Here is a 21,546-nt window from a genome sequence, read left to right as displayed (position 1 = left end):
AACAGAGGCCCAATTTAGATTAAGCGAGCCATTGATTATTTGATCTAGATCCGATATCTCAAAGTATTTTATATGCAGCTCTTAAAAAATGTATTAAAAAGAATTTTTTTGATAAAATATAATAACCAAATACCCCTTGAAAACTTCAAGAGTATTTTGGTTATTTTATTTTATTGAGAATATTTTATTTATATATTTTACATGTGTGAGTTTAAAATAGGAGTGGACGTCCAACATTTGATGTCAAAATATTTTGTAAGAAAAAAATAGTGTAGAGAGATTTCTTGCCAGCTTCTTAAACAAATATACACTATAAGGTCTTACAATCACCCATCCCATTGTTTTGGGATAGTACCTATTGCCTCTATTGCCATTTTCAAGTTCGCAATTTTTGGAAAGTTAATGACCTTTCAGAGTTAAGAAAGGCAAGAGGAAACTTACACGTACAATTATAAACTTTGAAAACAAGGAAGTTTTTCATTAATTAAACAGAAAGAGAGAGTCGTGCAAATGGTCTTGATAGCGGTAAAAAATTTTATAAAAATCAAAGGTCTTCTTGGCAGTAAAACAAATATAAGAAAATGAAAAAAACAGAAAAACTATTTTGCTACAGTGACCATGGCTCGAAAGAGAGAAGCGGACTAAGGTCCACAACCTCAACAACAACCAAGCACGTCAATCGATGGCGCATGAGGTTAATCCGTAATCACGACCCCATGGTTCCAAGGGAATAGAGGTCTTGGTCAATCTTGCCACACACAAAGGTTAGACAGTCTAGACATTTATAACTTTTTTTAAAAAAAACTATGAAATAGGTGAATAAGTCAAATACTATTTGTGATAAATAAGATTACAGGGAGACTAACAACTATAAAAAAAATAAAGGAATTTGTCTTTAAAATTGAATATTGTATCAAATAATTATAAATTTTATACATTATTTTTTAAATATTTCATTAAGACGTATCTATTTGGCATAAATTAAAAATAAAATAATTCAAATTTCATAAATAAAAATGATAGAGAATTAAGTTATATAAATAAAAATGAGAGAGAAATTAATAGAGGGTCTTTCTAATGCCAACATCAAATATAATAGTTCTTTAAGACATAAGGTCTTGCTACTACCTATATCCAATGTAATAGGCTATTAAGGCATACTTCAAAAGCATTGGCCCATACTAAATTTCAAAAAGAAAATTCTTTATTTTTTATACTTAGGATATTAATAATCTTTAACCAATTATGTTGCGAAATATAATTTTATTAAATATGAAATAGAATAATTTGTTTGTTAATTACTCTATATATAGTATTATATTGCCTGTTAAATAATTCTTGTTAAATATTATATTTCTTACTAATAAATTCTATTTATGTTATCAAATATAATTCATATTCAATAGTGTTAACTATGTCCTTAAGAAAAGGGCACTTTGAAAATTTAAAAATTGAAAAAAATAAATAAATATAAAAATAGTATTGCGGTGTGTGCAACTTTTTTTTTCCAATTTGGCTGTGGATGACAGAAGTTGCAAAAGAAATAGAAAATACCAAACAAATGAAAAATAAAATTATTATATTATTTTTAAAATATTTTTTATTACGAAAAAGAAGATATTTACCATTATGTATTATGTAATATATAATTAACAATATATTAACAAATTATGTAATATTACAGATATTACCCAAAAATTGGCTTTCACATTAGATCCATGAATCGTCTCAATGGAATCAGTATTCGATAAGAAAAATCCTAATCTCAAAGTCACACATGTAAATGTTATACAAAATAATGCAAATATTTAATATATATATATATATATATATATATATATATATATATAATACTAAAAATGCTAACTCAGGAATATATTTTTTTATAGTTACTAAAAATAGTAGTTTATTCAAATAGTTTGAAAAATACAAACGAAAAATTTTGCAAAAGCACCTTTATTATCCAAATTAATACAAATGTTATCTTAATATATACAGTACTAACTCAAGAATATTAATTTTTAATTACCTAATAAATAGTAATACTATAATTTTCTTTATTTATTGGAATTCGATTCAATTATGTCCTAAAAAGGGGTATCTTCACATCCAATGAAATAAGTACCAAAATGATAGTCTATAAAACTCCAATAAAAAAAACACACTTACTGTTTCATTAGATCAGAGATTCATCTACAAAATGTGACACATCGAAAGAAATGATTCAATTTCACATAATATTCTAAAAAAATAAAAATCAATTCCAAATAGAAACTAAGGAGAACATGAAGGAAATGACCGAAATGTAGGAAAAAACAATAAAGAAATGTAGAGAAAATGGAAGGTTATTTACCATGTAGATCACTAAAACATTTACAAAAACAAACAAAAATAAGTCAGTTCCACATAATGTTAAAAATAAAAAAAATAAAAAAAAATTTATTTTGAAACTAAGGAGAACATGATGGAAATAACCAAAAACGTAGGCAAAAGTAATAAAGAAATGTATGCAAATGCAGAGAAAACAGAAGATTACTTGCTTTGAAAACAAAAAATTATGCTTTCAAGAACATCTCAAAACAACTTGGTCTATAGAGCCTCAATCAATAAATCATTTTAGCGCTTCTATAGATTACTCAAATATCTACAAAAACAAACAAAAATAACTCGATTTTACTAAATATTCTAAAAAAATAAAAATCAATTCCACATAAAAACTAAGAAGAACATGATGGAAATGACCGAAATGTAGGCAAAAGCAATAAAGAAATACATAGAAAACATAAGATTATTTACATTGTAGATCACTGAAAAACAAATAAAAAGAACTCAATTCCACATAACGTTAACAAAAAGAATAAAATAACCTCAACTCCACATTGAAACTAAGAAGACCATGATGGAAATGACCAAAAATGTAGGCAAAAGTAATAAATAAATGCATAAAAATGTAGAGAAAACATAATACTACATACTTTGAAAACCCAAAATTATGTTTTCACAGTAGATCCGTTTAGAACATCTCGAAACAACTTGATCTACAAAGCCTTAGTCAACAAATCATTTTAGGGCTTCTATAGATCACTCAAAGATCTAAAAAAAAAAAGCTCAATTTCACAAAATATTTTAAAAAAATAAAAATCAATTCTACATAAGAACTGAAGAGAACATGATGAAAATGACCGAAATGTTGGCAAAAGCAATGAAGAAATGCATAGATAACAGAAGGTTATTTACCTTGTAGGTCATTGAAAGATCTAAAAAAATAAATAAAAAGAACTCAAATCCACAATATGTTAAAAAAAAAAACACTCAACTCCACATTGAAACTAAAAAGAACATGATGGAAATGGCCGAAAATGTAGGCAAAAGTAATGAAGAAATGCAGAGAAAACATAATATTACTTATTTTGAAAACCCAAAATTATGTTTTCACAGTAGATTCCTTGAAAACAACTTGAAATTACTTAATCTATAGAGCCTCAATCAACGAATCATTTTAGGCCTTCTATAGATCACACAAAGATCTACAAAAACAAACATGACAGTATTTTTATATATCAAACTCGTTTTTTGTATTGTCGTTCAAAAAAACAAAAAATTCAAAAATTCAAAATCTTAGAAACACTTTGAATCTTGAAAATATAAAGTATTTTGTCCTCGATTGTTCTTAGTATTTTGGCCCTAGAAGACAAGCAAGGAACTTTCATAAATTATGGGCAATTTTATCATTTTATGAAAAAGGAAATGTTTTTATGTGACCCCAACAACGTTATACGTGACCCCATTTCTTAGCCGTTCGATTTGAATCGAACGGCTACGATGGTTCATACCGCAATGCCACGCCAAACACTGTTTTATTTTTCTTTTCGTTTTTTACAAAACATTTTTTGATGAAATTTTGGGAGTCCCATAATTAGGGCAAACCTAGAAAAAAGCAACATAATATTTTTTGTAGAAATAAATGACCACAATGCTGAAATTTTGAAGGTTATTTTGATCATTTTTCATCGCCAGAAATCTTTTTTATTATTTTTTATCGTGTGTGTGAATGTCAGATCTATGCATGTATCAAATTTTGCTTCAAAAGTATTTATACAATAAAAAAATGTCAAAAACTATGAGCCGTCTGATCAAGATCTGATGGATAAGAGCTAGCTTTGTGACATTGTGACTCAAGCCATCCTAGCCACCTCCCTAGATTTGACAGCTGATAATAGGAATCACATATACTATATATGTAGGTGGGGTCACATAGAAAGCTCCCTCTTCAGAAAAATGGTGAACAAATTGGGAATGAGGTCAATGAGGTAAAAAAAAACAATGATAATTTAGAGCAATTATGTGTTAATTTCTCTTAGTATTTTGATACGTTGTGTATAACTAAGGCTTAAGTTCCTTATAAATACTAGTCCAAAACTTTCAATTCCCTGCACTATTTTTAAGCTCCAAATTCCATAATTAATTCACTACTATCGAAAAAGAGTTTTCTCAGTGGAAGTTGGAAGTTGTTGAAGTTGAATTTTCACAGAGGCTGCGTTGCCAGAGCCTTTGATGAATTTTTTAGGGCCACCAGCGGCACTGATTGACCTGAAGTCCTTACCAGACTTGCTGTTGCAAGTTAAGACCGGTGGGGCTTGGCCCGGTAGGCCTGAAATATTTTAAAGCTAAGCAGTGGCTATCTTGGTCAAAAACTAATTCGAATGGAAGAGTTTTTAAGTAAATATTTTGTATTAAATAAGAAAAATGTTTATATAAAGCCGAGGTCTTAAAAAATCAAATTAAGGTACACCTCAAAAAATCGGTTGTTTCAATGCTGAAAAATCTTCAATTTTGATCATCTTGACTTTGGATTACATAGACTTCAAGTCTTGAAAATAGTGCATATTGTAATGCATTATCTAGACCGTCAATTTTCAAGATCTTCAAGTGTCTATAGATTTGATTGATGCACACTATTTTTTAAGCTAGAAATTTCACAATTCGAAATTAAAATAAATTTTCTATCCGTCATAATGATTTTTGGTGTTGAAACAATATCTTTGACACTATTTGAAGGCACACCTTACTTTGATTGTTTAAAGCCTTAGCCTTATACCATCCACACCTATTAAGAAAAAATTTTCTTTTATTATATATTTACGAGAAATTTATCAAAGCATTCACACCAATTTGCTAATATATACTTATAGTAATGTACTCAAGGCTAAGTGGTCAAATAGTGGGGCACAACAATATGAAATCTTAAATTTTATTTCAATCAGAGACCTAATTCCCACTAAACTACCCAAAAAAAAAAAGAAAACAATTCAGAGTCATATATTTTGTGCCCGGGAATGTAATATAGTGACCTCCGATCGGACTCAGGGCCGAATGCGACCCATTAAAACCCGGCCCGTTGTCGGTCCCTAAGGTTTTATTTTTTTTTGGTTTTTTTGATGCTTCGATAATTCAATGGGGAAGACATTAACTATCCCTTCTATTTTCAATATAGAATTAGTTCACTAAGCAACCAACCGATGCCATAGAGCCACGTGATTGCAAAGCATCGCGCCAGGTTTTAAAATCGTGCGCCGATCGCCTCACGATATGCCACGTATAATAAAAAATTCGTCAAGAAAACCACCACCTCCTTCTCTACACCTTACTAAGAGGCCCCATTTGCGTTAAACCTAAAAAAAAGACCAGGCCCCTTTGTTCTTTTGTTTAGCCTCTGGCCGCCATGACTAGCCGGGAAACCATCAATAACTCGCCTGGGAAACCAGAAAACCACCCGATAAACCGCTTACTACCCTCCCTAAACCTACATACACCGCCCCACCTTAAGGATTATATACCGAAGCTCCCTTCTTTCTCTAACCCCTTAATCCACAACCCACTTTACGACCTCTCACATGAATTTTTCATCTCACCCCATGAAGTGGTTCTCAAGAAAATACTCTTTGATTATTCCGGCGAGAATTCGGCCGGAGATCTCTACACGTGTGCGGGACCAAGGACTGATATTTGTTTTGACCCCAAAAACGTTAAGGCGGCTATTGTCACGTGTGGGGGTCTGTGCCCCGGCTTGAACACGGTGATAAGGGAATTGGTTGTGGGATTGTGGGACCTTTATGGGGTCAGGGAGATTTTTGGGGTTATGTCTGGGTATAGGGGATTCTGCACGTGTGAGCTGCTGAGGTTGAATCCTAAGACGGGGCATGATTGGCACAAGAGAGGGGGCACGGTGCTTCAGACTTCGAGAGGTGGGTTTGATTTGGAGAGGATTGTTCATTCCATTGAAGCAAATGGGTTTAATCAGGTTAGTGGAATTTTGTTTGTGTTCTTTTGACTTCGCTATGTTCGTTTTTGTGTGTGTGTGTGTGTGCGTGCGTGCGCGCGCATGTGTGAGGGAGTGGGGTGGCAACAGGTCGGGTTGGGTCAAGGTCTGTGACCAGACTTGGATCCGAAAAACTATTATGGGATCCGTACCCGGACCTGACCGGATCCAAAGTCATTGGACCTAGACCCAAAAATATATTGTGGGACTCGACTGACAAATTAAAATATCTTAGGATTTAAATATATTCTATTGTTTTTTCATAAATTGGGAAATGTGGGACTCGGACCCGATCCGACCCAAACAATAACCAAACACTGTTTTAGTCCAAGATTTACACCCGGACCCCACCAGTTGGGTCCAATTTTTGGACCCATGCCCGGACCGAGGTGAGGTTAACCGCCGGTCCCATGTCGGGTCTCTGGTCCATTGCCACCCCAGAGAGAGAGAGATAATGTTTGGGATTTTGGAAGATTTTGGTTTTTTTTTTTCCTATTAGACTTGGGTGTATATATATATGAGAAATGATTTCGTACAACGGTGGTATAGTAGTATAATTTTGTTTGACACAAATTTTTAAATTTACACTCTTTTCGTTCCGAAGAGCAATCACAAAAAAGAAAATTTTGAAAAAATGCTCTAGAAAGTTTTCAGTCTTGTCCAATTAATATATGCCATCCATTTTATTGAGATGGCTAGATGTAGGCTTCATAAGCATTTCTTTATTCCCACAATTTTTATATATTGTTATCATAATTAGATTAATAATGCTAAAAAATAAAAAAGTGATTTAAATTTTTCAAAGCCTAGATCTTGAAATTTACCAAATGGATGGTCGAGATTCATTGTTGGATGGGTACTAATTTTGACCATACCTAGGGTGTAAAGTTTTTTTTGTAGGATTGATTATGAGGATGAAGAGAATGTGGGTGCAAAATTTGGGGTCCTACAAATGCCAAAACTATGGTTTCTAGAGGTGTCGTCGTATTATACTACTATACAACAGTTCCATTAGATCATTTCCTTATATGGGGAATGATTTCATGGTTATATATAGGAAAAGTCTTCTCAACGCCTATAACGCCTATAGGCGAAAATAAATAGTGATTTTGTCTATCCTCATCACTGTCTTAATTTCATAGAGCGGTCACGATTGTCCAGTAGTTGTTTTATTTTTTATTTTATTTTTAAATATCGGAATGACCTGAAATTTGGAAGGTGTTTATATCTTACTAAGGAGCATCTAATAAAAATATAAAAAAAAATTATCCACAAAAAACAAATTGATCAAAATACCCGTGAAACTTTTCGGGGGTATTTTGGTCAATTTTTTCATGTAAAATATTTTTTTTTATATTTTTCAAAGATTCCCATATTTTTTATGAATACAAGTTCCAAATTTCAAGTCATTCCGATTTGTAGAAAAAAAAATTGACAAATGAAATACTACCAAACAATCGTGACTGCGCGATGAATTTTGGACGGTGATGGGGGTAGGCGAAATCACTGTTCATTTTCGCCTACAGGCGTTGCGTAGTGTTTATATATATATATATATATATATATATATATATATATATATATATATATATATATATATATAAGGATTGTTTACAAAGAGACCATTAGTCTTTTGTACATAGAGATCGTAATCATTCCCTCTCATTAGATGGTTTGGGGTAAGTCACAAAGTCCTGAGATTTTTTTTTTTTTTTTTGGAACATTGTCTATTAATAAATTATGCTCTTACAACAATCCATTTTACTTTCAAATTTTAGGGAAGAGTGGTTGTGACTTCTTGTACAAAAGATAAAAGGGAAAAGTTTTTATAGAGCCGAGGCTCTAAACAATCAAATTAGAACCCAGCTCAAAAATTTCACAAGAAGAGGTTGTTTTATTGTCCGAATATCCCCAAATTGATCATCTCGACATCAAGATGCATGGACAAGAGAAAAAAATAGATTTCAAGTTTTGAAAATAGTGTATTTTGTAACACAGTTTTGGACCGTCAATTTTCAAGATTTTCAAGTTTTCATAGATCTGTTGATCTACATTATTTTGGAAGCTTTTAAACTTTATAAATAAAGATGAAAAACATATTTTAAGGCTATCACAAAGATTTCCAGTATTGAAATCACATTTCTCGATACTATTTAAACGTAGGCTCTAATTTGATTGTTTAGAGCCCAGGCTCTATACAAACCGCACCCCAGATAAATACTCTCTTTTTAGACAATTCCATATATATATTCTTTCACTTGGTAGGGAACTTGAAGTTTGGGGGTTTGAATTTTGTTGAAATTTGATTTTGTAGTAGAAATAGTTTCATTAGTAGGTTATGTAGAATGATTTTGAATTCAAACTTGATGACTTTTAGCAAATTTGGCTGTTTCCTTTGCATTAGAGTAGGGCATGGGTTTGAACTTGGTGGAAATTGTGTTTTTAGGAAAATATAGAGGAGAGCTCCGTTGTTGGAGTTAATTGTTATTGTGATCATCATCGTCCTCAGCGGAGCCTTACCTCAAATATTTGTCCTCGATTACATGAGCCATACTCTGAGTAATCGTTATTACGATCTAAATTATAAGACATTAATGAAAAATAGGCCAAGCGTGCTATGATCCAAATGTGTACATTGATAATGTAGTCATGGGACCTGCAGAACATGATATAGCTTCAGCTTTTGGCCCCATAAACCCTCGTAGCTTCAGTTGTATACCCCAGACCTTATCAGTATCCCACTCATATATTACAGCTATGGACTCTCTCTGATAACCAAATAAAATTGCAAAGAATTCTATGCTCCCTCAAGAGTTTGTATTACATCGTGATGACGGTCCATTGTAGTTAACTGGTGGTCATACATTCATGCCCTCATGTAAGATCCTATCTAGGATAACTTTTACAAAACCAAAATTTGGGACGTAACCTCAACCTAACGACGCAAAGGAAAACAAATTCACAAGTATCATGCGTCATGCATCTGGCTTAAAAAGACAAGTTCTAGGATGAAAAATACATGGTCGAATTTTTGGACGATCAGATTTAAGTGTTTAGGATTTCAAAATCGATTTGTTCCCTCGGAAATATTTATCTTCTGATTCTAAAGTGGATACCAATATTTAGATCAAGAAATTCCTCCTATCCTGAGTAGGTATTTTGCCTATAGGATTAAGTGTGTAGTTTGTTACAATGGAACTGCGCTATACGTGTGTATGGTGTGTTACAATGAAGTTATTGTATACTTTATATACCAGATAAGAAGTGGACGGGGAGTCGTAAAGTAGGGTGCATTCAAATAGCTTGACTTTGAATCCAACATGAGCCATTTGATAGTTTTTAATTGTTTGCTATGAGCCCGTTGATTTTCCTTAATTGTTATATACTGAAGTGTTTCAGCGTGCTGACACTAACCAAAGGGTTTAGTGTAACACTTTGGCAAGTGTCAACCCACGATATCAGCCAAAGGGTAAAGTATCGATGACACTGCTATGATGTGTTTATACTCTGGTAGTCTTTTATTGTTCTATACTCTGGTATCTTTTAGTTTTGACTTGTGTTGAAGTGTCGACCCATTTGAAAAAGCATGAAGTACTGCTCGGAGGTGTTTACTTTGAATTATCAAGACTCAAATATTTCTATATGCATTTACTATGTGATGGTGGACAGTGGTGGTCCACAATATCACACAGACCGTTCGGTAGTAAACAGGGAATAATCTTAATCTTGATCGGTATCATTTGATTGTCTTAGGGTCGGTTAGTCATGATCCCTAAAATGATTTTTACTACATAATGATAAAAAGATGCATCATATGGAGGTGCAGTGAAAATCGAGTTTCCATAATTTATAGATCTTTATCTGTCTTTCGTTATTAATGTTATCGTGGCTTTTCCTGTCCCTACAAGATGCAACCACACATAATCACAAACCACATAATTTGTGATTTAAGGTTTCTTATCTTTGATTCTACTAGTGATTGTAATAAAATAGTCCATTTTCCCCATAGTTGTTTGCTTGGGTTGTATCGTATACTTTCATCCCTTCTTTGTGTGTGATAAAGTTGCATTTTGCATGTGTGACTCAAGAAATTGTGTAATTTATCTGAATTCTTTTGCTAGCTGATCCCAATTAGTTGGAAAAAGCTCTAATCATAAAGATATGAATTCTTTTGCTATATAAAATGAATTCTTTTGCTACATAACGGTATTGCTTGCATATATGGCATTTCCCCCCTTTTATTTATTACAAGTTACACAAAGGGCAATGTGCCTACTAACCTCTGTGCTCAATCACTTAAACATAGGTGTACATAATTGGTGGAGACGGCACTATGCGAGGAGCCGTGAAGATATACAACGAGGTCTGTCGCCGAAAGCTCAACATCTCCATTGCAGGAATCCCTAAAACTGTAGACAACGATGTTGGGATCATTGATAGGTCCTTTGGCTTCCAAACAGCGGTCGAGATAGCACAACAAGCGATCAATGCAGCCCATGTTGAGGCAGAGAGCGCAGTTAATGGCATCGGCCTTGTAAAGCTCATGGGTCGAAGCACTGGTCACATAGCCCTACACGCCACCTTAAGTAGTCGCGATGTTGATTGTTGTCTTATCCCTGAGAATGACTTTTACTTGGAGGGAAAAGGCGGGTTATTTGAATTCTTAGACCAACGGCTGAAAGACAACGGTCACTTTGTGCTCGTAGTAGCCGAGGGGGCGGGCCAAAACCTTATTCCGAGAACTGAAGAACAAAAAGAAGAACGTGATGAATCAGGAAACCCCGTGTTTCTTGATGTCGGTAATTGGCTAAAATCAGAGTTGAAGAGCTGGTGGGCAAGAGACCATAAGGGATTGTTTACAGTTAAGTATATTGATCCAACATATATGATAAGGGCAGTGCCAGCAAATGCAACAGATAATTTATACTGTACACTCTTGGCGCACTCGTCTATACATGGTGCAATGGCCGGATTTACAGGGTTTGTGACTGGTCCGATCAATGGGCATTATGCTTATATTCCGGTGGATGAGGTGGCGAGGGCGAAGAATTTGGTGAATACTAGAGATCACAAGTGGGCATGGGTCAGATCGGTTACCAATCAGCCAGATTTTGTAAAGAGTTAAGGCCTGAATGGTCTGTACATAATATTTCTTTGATGATAATTATTGGTGGATTCTTTTTTTATATGAAGATTTAAAATCAATATGGGTGATATCAACTTCTTCTTTTACTGCGTCTGGTTTCCAGGGGTGTTACCACTGTTTAATATTTCCATTTCCTTTTGTTATCCTAGGGATAGGTGGTGATCTTGTTGTGAGCTTGAAGCAAAAAGTTAAAAAGTGCTTCTATCTGAATAACCAAGTTGCACAGTGGATTTTTGTTTATTTGAAACTTGTGTGGATTTGTCTGCTCATGAATGTGCATGTGGTTCTTTTTTTTTTCTTTTTTTAGCATCAACTGTTAGTAGTTTTGGAAAGGGACCATTGGTGGGCTAGGAATGGAAACCGAGACTGATAGTTGAGTCACATGTGGTGCTACCATCTTGACCTCAACCCCATTCCTCACTTGTCTAACTCGAAACAAATTTTGATCATTGCAATCTTACTTCTGCCTCATATTGAAAATCATGAATTTGGGCCTTCAAAAGTGATGTCGATTTCAAAACACATCTTAAATCACCGCAATTTCATATCTGCCTCAGATTTATGATTTGGAGCTCTAAGCAGCCTAGATCTGATGATCTTTGAAAAATTGAAATGAACCACCTAAAAAATGAGTATAAGATTAGCTACTTTAAGCTCAAAATTTCTTTTTCATAGTATTGGTGATCAAGATGATAAATCTATCAAAGATGATAAAAATATCTGTGAAGTCTTGGATCTCCATTTCATTTCTAAGATAGACTTGGGCGCACCTTGCGCACCTAAATCCTACCCTTTAGTGTTGGCACTTGATTCTGATCTTTGAAACACTCTATTATGGCACTATCACTATTCTACACCTTCATCTTGATGCAGGCTCAGATTGTTCTCAAAGATACAGTGGGTGCTCTTGGTGGCCATGGCAGAGAAAGTTCCTTCCTATTTGGTAACCCATGCACAAACATGAATATGCACAAGAACAGTGAGCTAGGATTGTGTGCGTGCGGGTGTGAGAGGGCACGCTTGAGGCAAAATTTCTTTTCCTTTTTGTTCATTTATGACCTGAAAATTTATTTACTTGTTTATTTATGACCTGGATATTGTTTGAAGTATCTAACAAGGTTCAAAGAATGTGAATTTAGTATTCAAGTAATATATTACAGTGATGAGTTCATAAAGATACTTAAGATGGTTTTTGTATGCAAGTGGTAATTCTTTCAATTTGTGACATGTTAAATGAAAGAATAAATTACAGTGACAAGTTCATATAAGATGCTTTCCACATGTAAGTGGAAATCAAAAGAATAAATTACATACATATACCCAATTTTTCCTGTTATTACAAAAATATCATTTTATTTTGAAATTTACATTCATACCAAATGCCTCGATTTTTTTTCCAAGTGGATAGTTTTTTCATTTTGTTACATGTTTAAATTAAAGAATAAATGACTTACGTATCCCCTATTTTTCCTGTTATTACAAAAATATCCTTTTATTTTGAAATTTACATTCATACCAATGCCTCGATTTTTTTTATTGGTTCCCAAACTAATCCTTTTTTGGATATTCAAAAATTCGAAAATCGACTTTATTTTTGGATAAGTCGAAAAGTAGACCTAGGCTTTTTCTCCAAAAAAGAAAAAGAAGAAAATTCTCCTCCCTTCCTCGTTGGGTTCGCGAGGTAGTGATTTTATTTGTATGAAAAACAAATTTGATTCTTGGATGTCCGAAATTTAGTAAATTTGGACTAAACAGTTTTTGGATGTTGAGAACCCGAAAAATTGCTTATATTTTTTGGATGTCCAAAAAAGGCACTTTTTGGATGTTGAGAACCCGAAAAATTGCTTATATTTTTGGATGTCGAAAATTTCAAAAGTAATTTGAAATTGCACATAAGACTTTTTTTTTTATTAGTGGATTTTCAAAATCTGGAAATTAAAAAATAACCAGTTTTGGATTTTGAAAATATGAAAATCTTTAAAAAGAATGAACTAACTTTAAGGTGTGTATTTTGGATCTTGAAAAACTGAAAACTTTAAAAGTTTTTTTAGATTTTGAAAATTCAAAAGTCTCACAAAAATAACTAGTTTTGATTATGTTAATTTTCACATCTTGAAAATCTGTAATAAAATCAGTAATATGGGTAATTTGGTCACCGGGAAGAAAAGGAACGAAATTATGCAAAAAATAATGATGAATTTAAATAATGTTGATTAAAGATGAGACCTTAATTATTAATGAAATTAATTGTTAAGGGAACACCTGGTAAGAAAGGAGGAAGAGCTCATAAATTTTGGTTTAATAAAAGATCAATATTGGATTTTCGAAGTGTGGAGCTACATAACATGCTTTGGACTTAACTGACGTAAAGAGAAGTAATAACAAGATCCACGACCCTTTAGATGTGTGTTTATGAGTAATGCATAAAGCAGTTGGACATCTAGATTTATGGAACCGAGTTTTAAAATCATCACTGAGCCTAAAGATGTTAAATTCTTTGAGAACATGATTTGAACCAGTCAAAGTAAACAAGAAAATGCAATTGAACTACCAAGAAATGAATTCAAGATACTTTTTGATGAAGCCATAAAGGGAAAGACGGATGTGTAAGAATGAAAACATCGATTTAAGAAATGATCCATTATATAATTTTCGGCTTGATTTATGTTCTCATCTATAATTCACAAACCAAAATATGATATTAGGAGTCTTGATAATGGCCCTCAGTTTGGATAATGGACTTACAACATTTAACGAAAGTTGCATGATGCTACATCTCATAGAGATGCCATAAATAGTTTCATACTAGTATAACTGAGAAAGGTTTTCTGAATGTTTTGACATTATGTTAAGATATCTATTATAGAGCTATTACACACAATTACCTCATTTAACTATTTAATTATTCACCAATTCTATATGCTCCAATGGCATAAGCAATTGGCAAAATATTTCTGTCCAATGCTTTTTTAGAAGGAAATTTTTTAGAAGGAATTAGACCGATGAGTGTGTATAGTAGATTTATAAATTCGTTACGTGTTGTTATGTGTCTTTATCTTCATATTTTACGGCTGTTTTCTTTTTCTAAAGTCTATTCTCATCTTCTATTTGAGAACGATTTTAAAGTTAGTGTTATCATGTGTCTTTATCTTCATATTTTATAGCTTTTTTCTTTTTCTGAAGTCCATTCTTATCTTCTGTTTGAGAACGATTTTAAAGTTAGTGTTATTATGTGTCTTTATCTTCATATTTTACAGCTAATTTCCTTTTCTGAAGCCTATTATTGTCTTCTATTTGAGAACGATTTTAAAGTTAAACGAAATCAAGATCAACTTTATCATGTTTCATCCGTTTCTGCTGCTTTATCCAAGATGGGGGTAAGTAGCATATTTCATAGTTTGCATTTGGAAAGACTGATCTAACTCTATTCCACTTCCTTTAATTTAACTTACTATGAGTTGCAATGCATACGTTTGATTGTGTATATTCTTATTTTTTATGAATGTAAACTTCAAGTAGTTTGAAACAGAAGTCTTTTATCTTTTATTTCCTGATTCCTAGCATGATCTGCAGTCTCCTTGAATAGTAGAGTCATGTTTGATTCACTTTTGGTGCACCTTGGCTTGCTCCTAATTCCCCTTCAACTGGTGGAAATAATTCTAGTATTTGGTCAATAATCGCCTTTGGTATCGTCCACAAGAAAGGCAGTTAATCTTTCAACTTTTGAAGAAGTTGAATGGGTCGAATTTTACAAGTTCTTGATTCATGAATTTCATAAGGAAAATTGTTTCATGCGGTCTGGATCGCATTTTTACATATGCGGTCCTGAGAGTGGAAAGCATCCATCTTGATGGATGCAAGTACGTATTTCATCTAAAAACAATGGAAACTAACTGTCAAAATGTTTTTTTTATGAGAATTATTATTTTTAGTTTTTTAAATTTATTTATTTATTCATATTCATGCTCTCCATATTGGAGATTACATGTTCTTAAAAATTAAGTCTTAAAATCCATCTCAAAAATAGATTTATTAAGAGGCCCATATTTCTACATAAAGGAAGTCACAATTAACTATTGTATAATTTGTAGAAATGCCCGGTATTTGAACAATTTCTACATAAAGGAAGTCATGATTTACCGGGTTCATTTCATAAAAGAAAAGTACATAATGAGCTTATTTACCTTTAGTACAAGGGAGTTACAATTAATCTTGACAATTGAATATAAAATTGGATGGCTGCATTTATTTTATTGACCAAGCACAAAATTCAAAAGAAATTCTTTCGACCTTTATGACACACCCAAACTATTAGATTTTATATTAGATAGTTATAAATAATGTGACTTCTTTATATTAAAGGTAAATGATCTCATTGTATACAATCTCATTTAATGAACTCATCAATATCAAGAGATACTTTGATTTACCCAAAAAAAACAAAAAATATTAAGAGATGACTCTTTCATCGACATAATTGCATGGAAACAAAAATGCCGACCTCACAGTTTTGAGGCTCATCACAAGTCAACAATTTGTCCTCGGCATAAAATCGAGCAGACAACATAATGATCTCACAACATAATGATCTCTTTTTTGATGGAACATAATGATCTCTCTTGTTCAAATACAATCAATAGAGAAAAAGAGCACACAAATTATGATTAACACTATAATTTGCAAGAGAAGTCGGAATCCTTTGAGAGAATTAATGCTCTTTCTAGTATAAAGCATTACTACTTGAGTAAAACTAGTGTCTTCTTTCTATACTTTCATTGACAACAATGCATTCTGTGTGCTATGCACAGGCCTTCTCTATGTATACATCATTCCCTTTCCTAGTTGTCGATTTGAGATTGAAAACCTACCTTTTATCTACCTATAAAAAAGATAAGGGGTTGTTTATAGAGAGATTATTTACCTTTTGTAAAGGGCTATCATAATTATTCTCACTCGATGTCAAATTGGATGGTTTGGGGTGAGTCACAAAGTCCGATAATTTTTTTTGGAATTTTGTGTCTAAACAATGACATTCTTACAATCACCCATTTTGAAATTTAAAGAACAAAATTATTGTAACCTTTTTGTACTGAAAGGTGAATGATCTTTTTGACACCAAAATTACATTTATAATGAAATTTGGATGTGCTCCTTAATTTCATTGTTTAGAAAATCATAGTATTTGAACTTGTATTAGTAAAATAACTTTGAAGATACAAAAATTGTGACGAATCTTGTCGAGAAGGGGCTTAGACCAAGTTGATCAAGTCAAACAATATCCATCTAAATTTGATAACGTAAATGAATATAGTGTTGGTAGGAAGTTTCAATTTAGGGCATGAAATTTGGTTTTGAGCTTCAAAACTTGAAGTATGCTTTAAAGTTTAAAAGCTTCCACTATATTTTAGAAACTGATAAGAGTTTCATTTCAATATTTTACTACTTTCAACCATGTCTACTTCTTGCCTTTTATGAGCCTTCCACTTGAACAAGCTCTTGGTGTACATCAGATTCTATAAAACCCTGAGATGAGCTAGCGAACTTTGTGGAAAAATAAGTAAATAAATTTTTAATACCCAAAAAGTAGATTTTTAATACTTTTGTAGACCAAATGCTGCATATAAGTGGTGATATGCATTTTATTTGCAAAAGGGGTTCTTCCCAATTTTTCTGTCTATTTATGCCACTAATTCATTACTCCAGTGCAAGAAATACTTTCATAGTACACACACAAGGGCCTAAAAATCTTAAATCCTATTCAACCACAGTATGTATCTTCTGATGTAGCCATGCCCCTTCGTGACTGGGCCAAAGAAGGGATTATTTTAATTATTCTTTTATTTAGAGAGTGCGCAAGGATAATTAGTAAGGCAACTTTAGAGTTTATATTGTGTTTATCATGTATGATTGGGTTAGTTTGAAGGATATAATTAGGATAAGGTAAATTTAGAGGAGAGTTTATCTTTATCAACAATAACCAACTTGAGAGGTCTTTTTGGGGTAAAACATGAGAGGGAAACATGGCTATCTAGAAGCCCGCAGATATGAGAGAGAGAAAATAGCGATACGTGTGAGAAAATAGCGATACGTGTAGAGAGAAGCTTTTTATTAGTTATTTTATTTTAGTCTATTTAAAGAATAAAAATTGGTCTCTTGAAAGAGATTGTTTTGGGGGTAGATTCCCTTGCAGACCTTTGAGAGAGGGTTTTTTTCTCTCAACCTTCCTTCTTTTTATTGTCAATTTTCTGGTTTTATTCTCTCTCTGCATCAATTGATATCAAAGCGAGGTTTCGATGACTTCACAAGAGACACCCCTCGATGGATTAAAGGTATTGACTGAATTAGTTCAAGCCCTAGTAGAAAGAGTAGACCAATTCATTCCTGCAGCTGCGAAAGTCGATGAGCTTGCGCAAAGGTTCGCTCAGCTTCAGGATGGAAGGAATCCGGAGACCGGCATTGGAACTCAAGGCCACAGAGATGAAAGAGGTATGCATCTTGTTCCTAACCAACCTCGGGTGGCCCCAGCTAATAACGAATTCAATGAACGAATTCTTTGATTGTTGGAAGGAGAAAGAGAACCTGGAATAAAAATTGATATTCCGGTGTTCCATAGTCGATTGCATGCAGATGATTTTCTTGATTGGCTAAATAAAATAGAGAAACTGTTTGAGTACAAAAATATTGCAGATCACAAAAAAGTAAAATTAGTAGCCACAAAATTTTCTAGCCATGCATTGGTTTGGTGGGATGATTTGCAGCAGGATCGTCTTCGACAAGGCAAGGAAAAGATTAATTTGTGGGAAAAGATGAAGACGAAGATGCGTCGAAAATTTTTACCAATAAATTATACCCGAAATTTGTACCAAAGGTGTCAAAACCTCAAGCAAGATGAAATGTCGGTAAGTGACTATACTGAATAGTTCTATATTTTGACATTTAGGGCAAATTTACAAGAGTATGAAGATCAAAAAATAAGTCATTACTTGAATGGGCTAATACAAGGCATTCAGAATGAATTGGCCTTCAAAGATGTCTATAAAATGTCTGATGCCTATACTTTGGCCCTCAAAGTAGAGAAAATAGTCAATCTAGGCTTTGGGAGAAATAGCTCAGTGACAAAAGGCTTTACTTCAATACAGGGGCAACAAGCTTTAACCTTTAGAAGACCACCTATAGAGCGTGGAAACCAAACTTCTCAAAATTTTCCGATTAGGCCAAACCCTAATATGGGGAGAGGTGGTGTTGGGAGAGAGTTGGGAGCACTTAAAATACTTCATGATAATACATAAATAGTGTGTTTTAAGTGCCAACAACCTAGACATATGGCATTCAATTGCCCCTCACAGCAACCCCTTGTCAAAGTTAATTTGGCTGAAGAAAATTATGAAGAAGAAGTTGATGAAGGATACACTTATGAAAGCCAAGGTGTTATTGGGACGAGCCAGTCTTATGAAGGGACTAGGCCTTTCAAAGGTGAAGTTGAGGATTTGTATGGAGATGAAGAGGGTGAAGTCTTAGTTGTCCAACGAACTATATTATCAACCCCAATACCTAACAAGAATGAGAAGTGGCTGCGACATAATATTTTCGAACAATTTTCACATCAAGAGGTAAGTTATGCACAATACTAATTGATGGTGGGAGCAGTAAAAACATTGTATCTAAAGAGATTGTGGCTCAACTTCAATTGAAGGAACATAAGCACCCACGCTCATACCACATCTAGTGGTTCAAGAAAGGAGGTGATGTATCAGTTCTTACTCGTTAATTAATCTATTTCTTCATTGATGCTAATTATAAATATAAAATATGGTATGATATAGCACCTATGGATGCATGCCACATATTACTTGGTAGACCATGGCATTATGATCATGATATGATGCATAAAACTGGACCAAACACTTATTCTTTTGTTAAGAATGATATTAATATAATACTCTACCCTATGAAGCAACTTCCTACACCTAAATCCACTAAAGAGGAGGGTTCAAAGTTACTTAATATTCAAAAATTAAAAGGGGACAACAAGGATATGGATGTAATTTATGTATTGGTTGCAAAAAAAAATTCTGCATCGACTGCAATTCTTAGGTCTGTTGAACCTCTACTTGATAAGTATAAAGATTTGATGCTTGAAGAATTACCTGATGGTCTTCTTCTAATGAAAAATATTCAGCATCACATTGACTTGGTGTCCAGATCTAGCCTATCAAATTTAACCCATTATCAAATGAGCCACATAGAACATGAGGAGTTACACAGACAAGTTGTTACGCTGCTTAAGAAGGGATTGCTTCGACAAAGCATGTTACCATGTGTTGTCCCTGCATTACTGACTCCAAAAAAAGATAGGTCATGGAGGATGTACGTGGACAGTCGGGCAATCAACAAAATCACAATCAAGTACCGATTTCCCATACCTAGGCTCGATGATATGTTAGATATGATTAATAGAGCCAAAGTTTTCTCAAAGATTGATTTAAGGAGTGGGTACCATCAAATTCGGATTCGACCAGGAGATGAATAGAAAACCACATTCAAAACTCGAGATGGACTATATGAGTGGCTTGTGATGTCATTCGGTCTTTCTAATGCACCAACTATATTCATGCGCCTAATGACTGAGGTACTTCGTCCTTTGATTGGTAAATTTGTTGTGGTTTATTTTGATGATATATTGGTTTTTAGAGCTAACCCACATGATTATCTTAACCACTTGGAACAAGTTTTTGATGTGCTAAGAAATGAATCACTTATTGTGAATTTGAAAAAATGCTCATTTATGACAAACACTGTCGTCTTTCTAGGGTATGTTGTTTCATCTAAGGGAATTACGGTGGATCAAAAAAAAGTGAAAGCCATAGCTCAGTGGCCGGTGCCAAAGTCACTCACTGAGGTGCGTTCTTTTCATGGCCTAGCGACTTTTTATCATCAATTTATCAGAAATTTCAGCACTCTAATAGCACCTGTGACTGATTGTATGAGAGCTGAAAAGTTTTCATGGAATCCCGCTGTTGAAAAGAGCTTCACTCTAATTAAACAAAAGATGATGCAAGCACCAGTACTTGCCTTACTAGATTTTTCTAAGGTGTTTGAGATTGAAACTGATGCATCAAATGTTGGCATAGGGACAGTTCCAAGTAAAGAGGGACGACCATTGGCCTTCTTTAGTAAGAAATTGAATGATCCACGTAAGAAGTATTCGATTTATGACCTCGAGTTTTATGCAGTGGTGCAAGCCTTACGCTACTAGAGGCACTACCTGATTCATAGAGAGTTTGTTTTATACTCAGATCATGAAGTACTTCGGTATTTGAGTTACCAGAAAAAGTTGAATTCACGACGTGCTAAGTGGATGGCCTTCCTTCAAGAATACACCTTCCTATTAAAGCACAAGGCTGGAACCCAAAATAAGGTAGCTGATGCTTTAAGTAGAAGGGTAGTGTTGCTTAGAACTTTGTCTATGGAAGTGCTGGGGTTTGAAGAGATAAAAGATCAATATAAAGTTGATCTAATTTTCAGCAAGGTCCTTGAAAGGTGTGTTGATGGGCGAGACCCTATGAGTGAGTATTTCGTGCATGATGGTTCTTTATTTAAATGTGTGCAGTTATGTATACCTGATTGCTCCCTAAGGGAGAAGATAATCATGGAGTTTCATGGTGGGGGCTTGGGTCGACACTTTGGGAACGAAAAAACTATGACTATGGTTGAGGAAAAATATTTTTGGCCACGTATGCGACGAGATGTTAATCGATTTGTGACCCGATGTCGAACTTGTCAAGTATCTAAAGGTCACACACAAAATACAGGTCTTTATACTCCGCTCCTGTTCCAGATGCGCCATGGGTTGATATTTCTGTGGATTTTGTACTTGGACTTCCACATACCACATGAGGTATGGACTCTATTTTTTTTATTGTTGATTGATTTTTCAAAATGGCACATTTATTCCTTGTAGAAGAACTATGGATGCTACACATATCGCGAATCTCTTTTTCAAATATATTGTAAGGCTACATGGTGTTCTTAAGTCTATTATATCTTATCGAGATACAAAATTTTTAAATCATTTTTTGCG

General features: G+C 33.7%; 1 protein-coding gene across 1 annotated transcript; it reads left to right on the top strand.

The window, feature by feature from the left end:
* The first annotated feature begins 5,497 nt into the window (after window positions 1–5,497).
* PFK2 (phosphofructokinase 2) lies at window positions 5,498–11,533 on the top strand. The gene is made up of 2 exons (XM_006857596.4): window positions 5,498–6,301; window positions 10,626–11,533. Exons 1-2 carry the CDS (start codon window positions 5,723–5,725, stop codon window positions 11,442–11,444), a joined length of 1,398 nt encoding a protein of 465 aa, XP_006857658.1. The 5' UTR covers window positions 5,498–5,722; the 3' UTR covers window positions 11,445–11,533.
* The last annotated feature ends 10,013 nt before the right edge of the window (window positions 11,534–21,546 follow it).

The sequence above is a fragment of the Amborella trichopoda genome, chromosome 10 (assembly GCF_054954075.1).
Source record: "Amborella trichopoda isolate Santa Cruz 75 chromosome 10, AtrichopodaSantaCruz75HAP2 v2.0, whole genome shotgun sequence".
NCBI classification, from domain to species: domain Eukaryota; kingdom Viridiplantae; phylum Streptophyta; class Magnoliopsida; order Amborellales; family Amborellaceae; genus Amborella; species Amborella trichopoda.
This window is presented reverse-complemented; position numbering and strand designations above follow the sequence as displayed.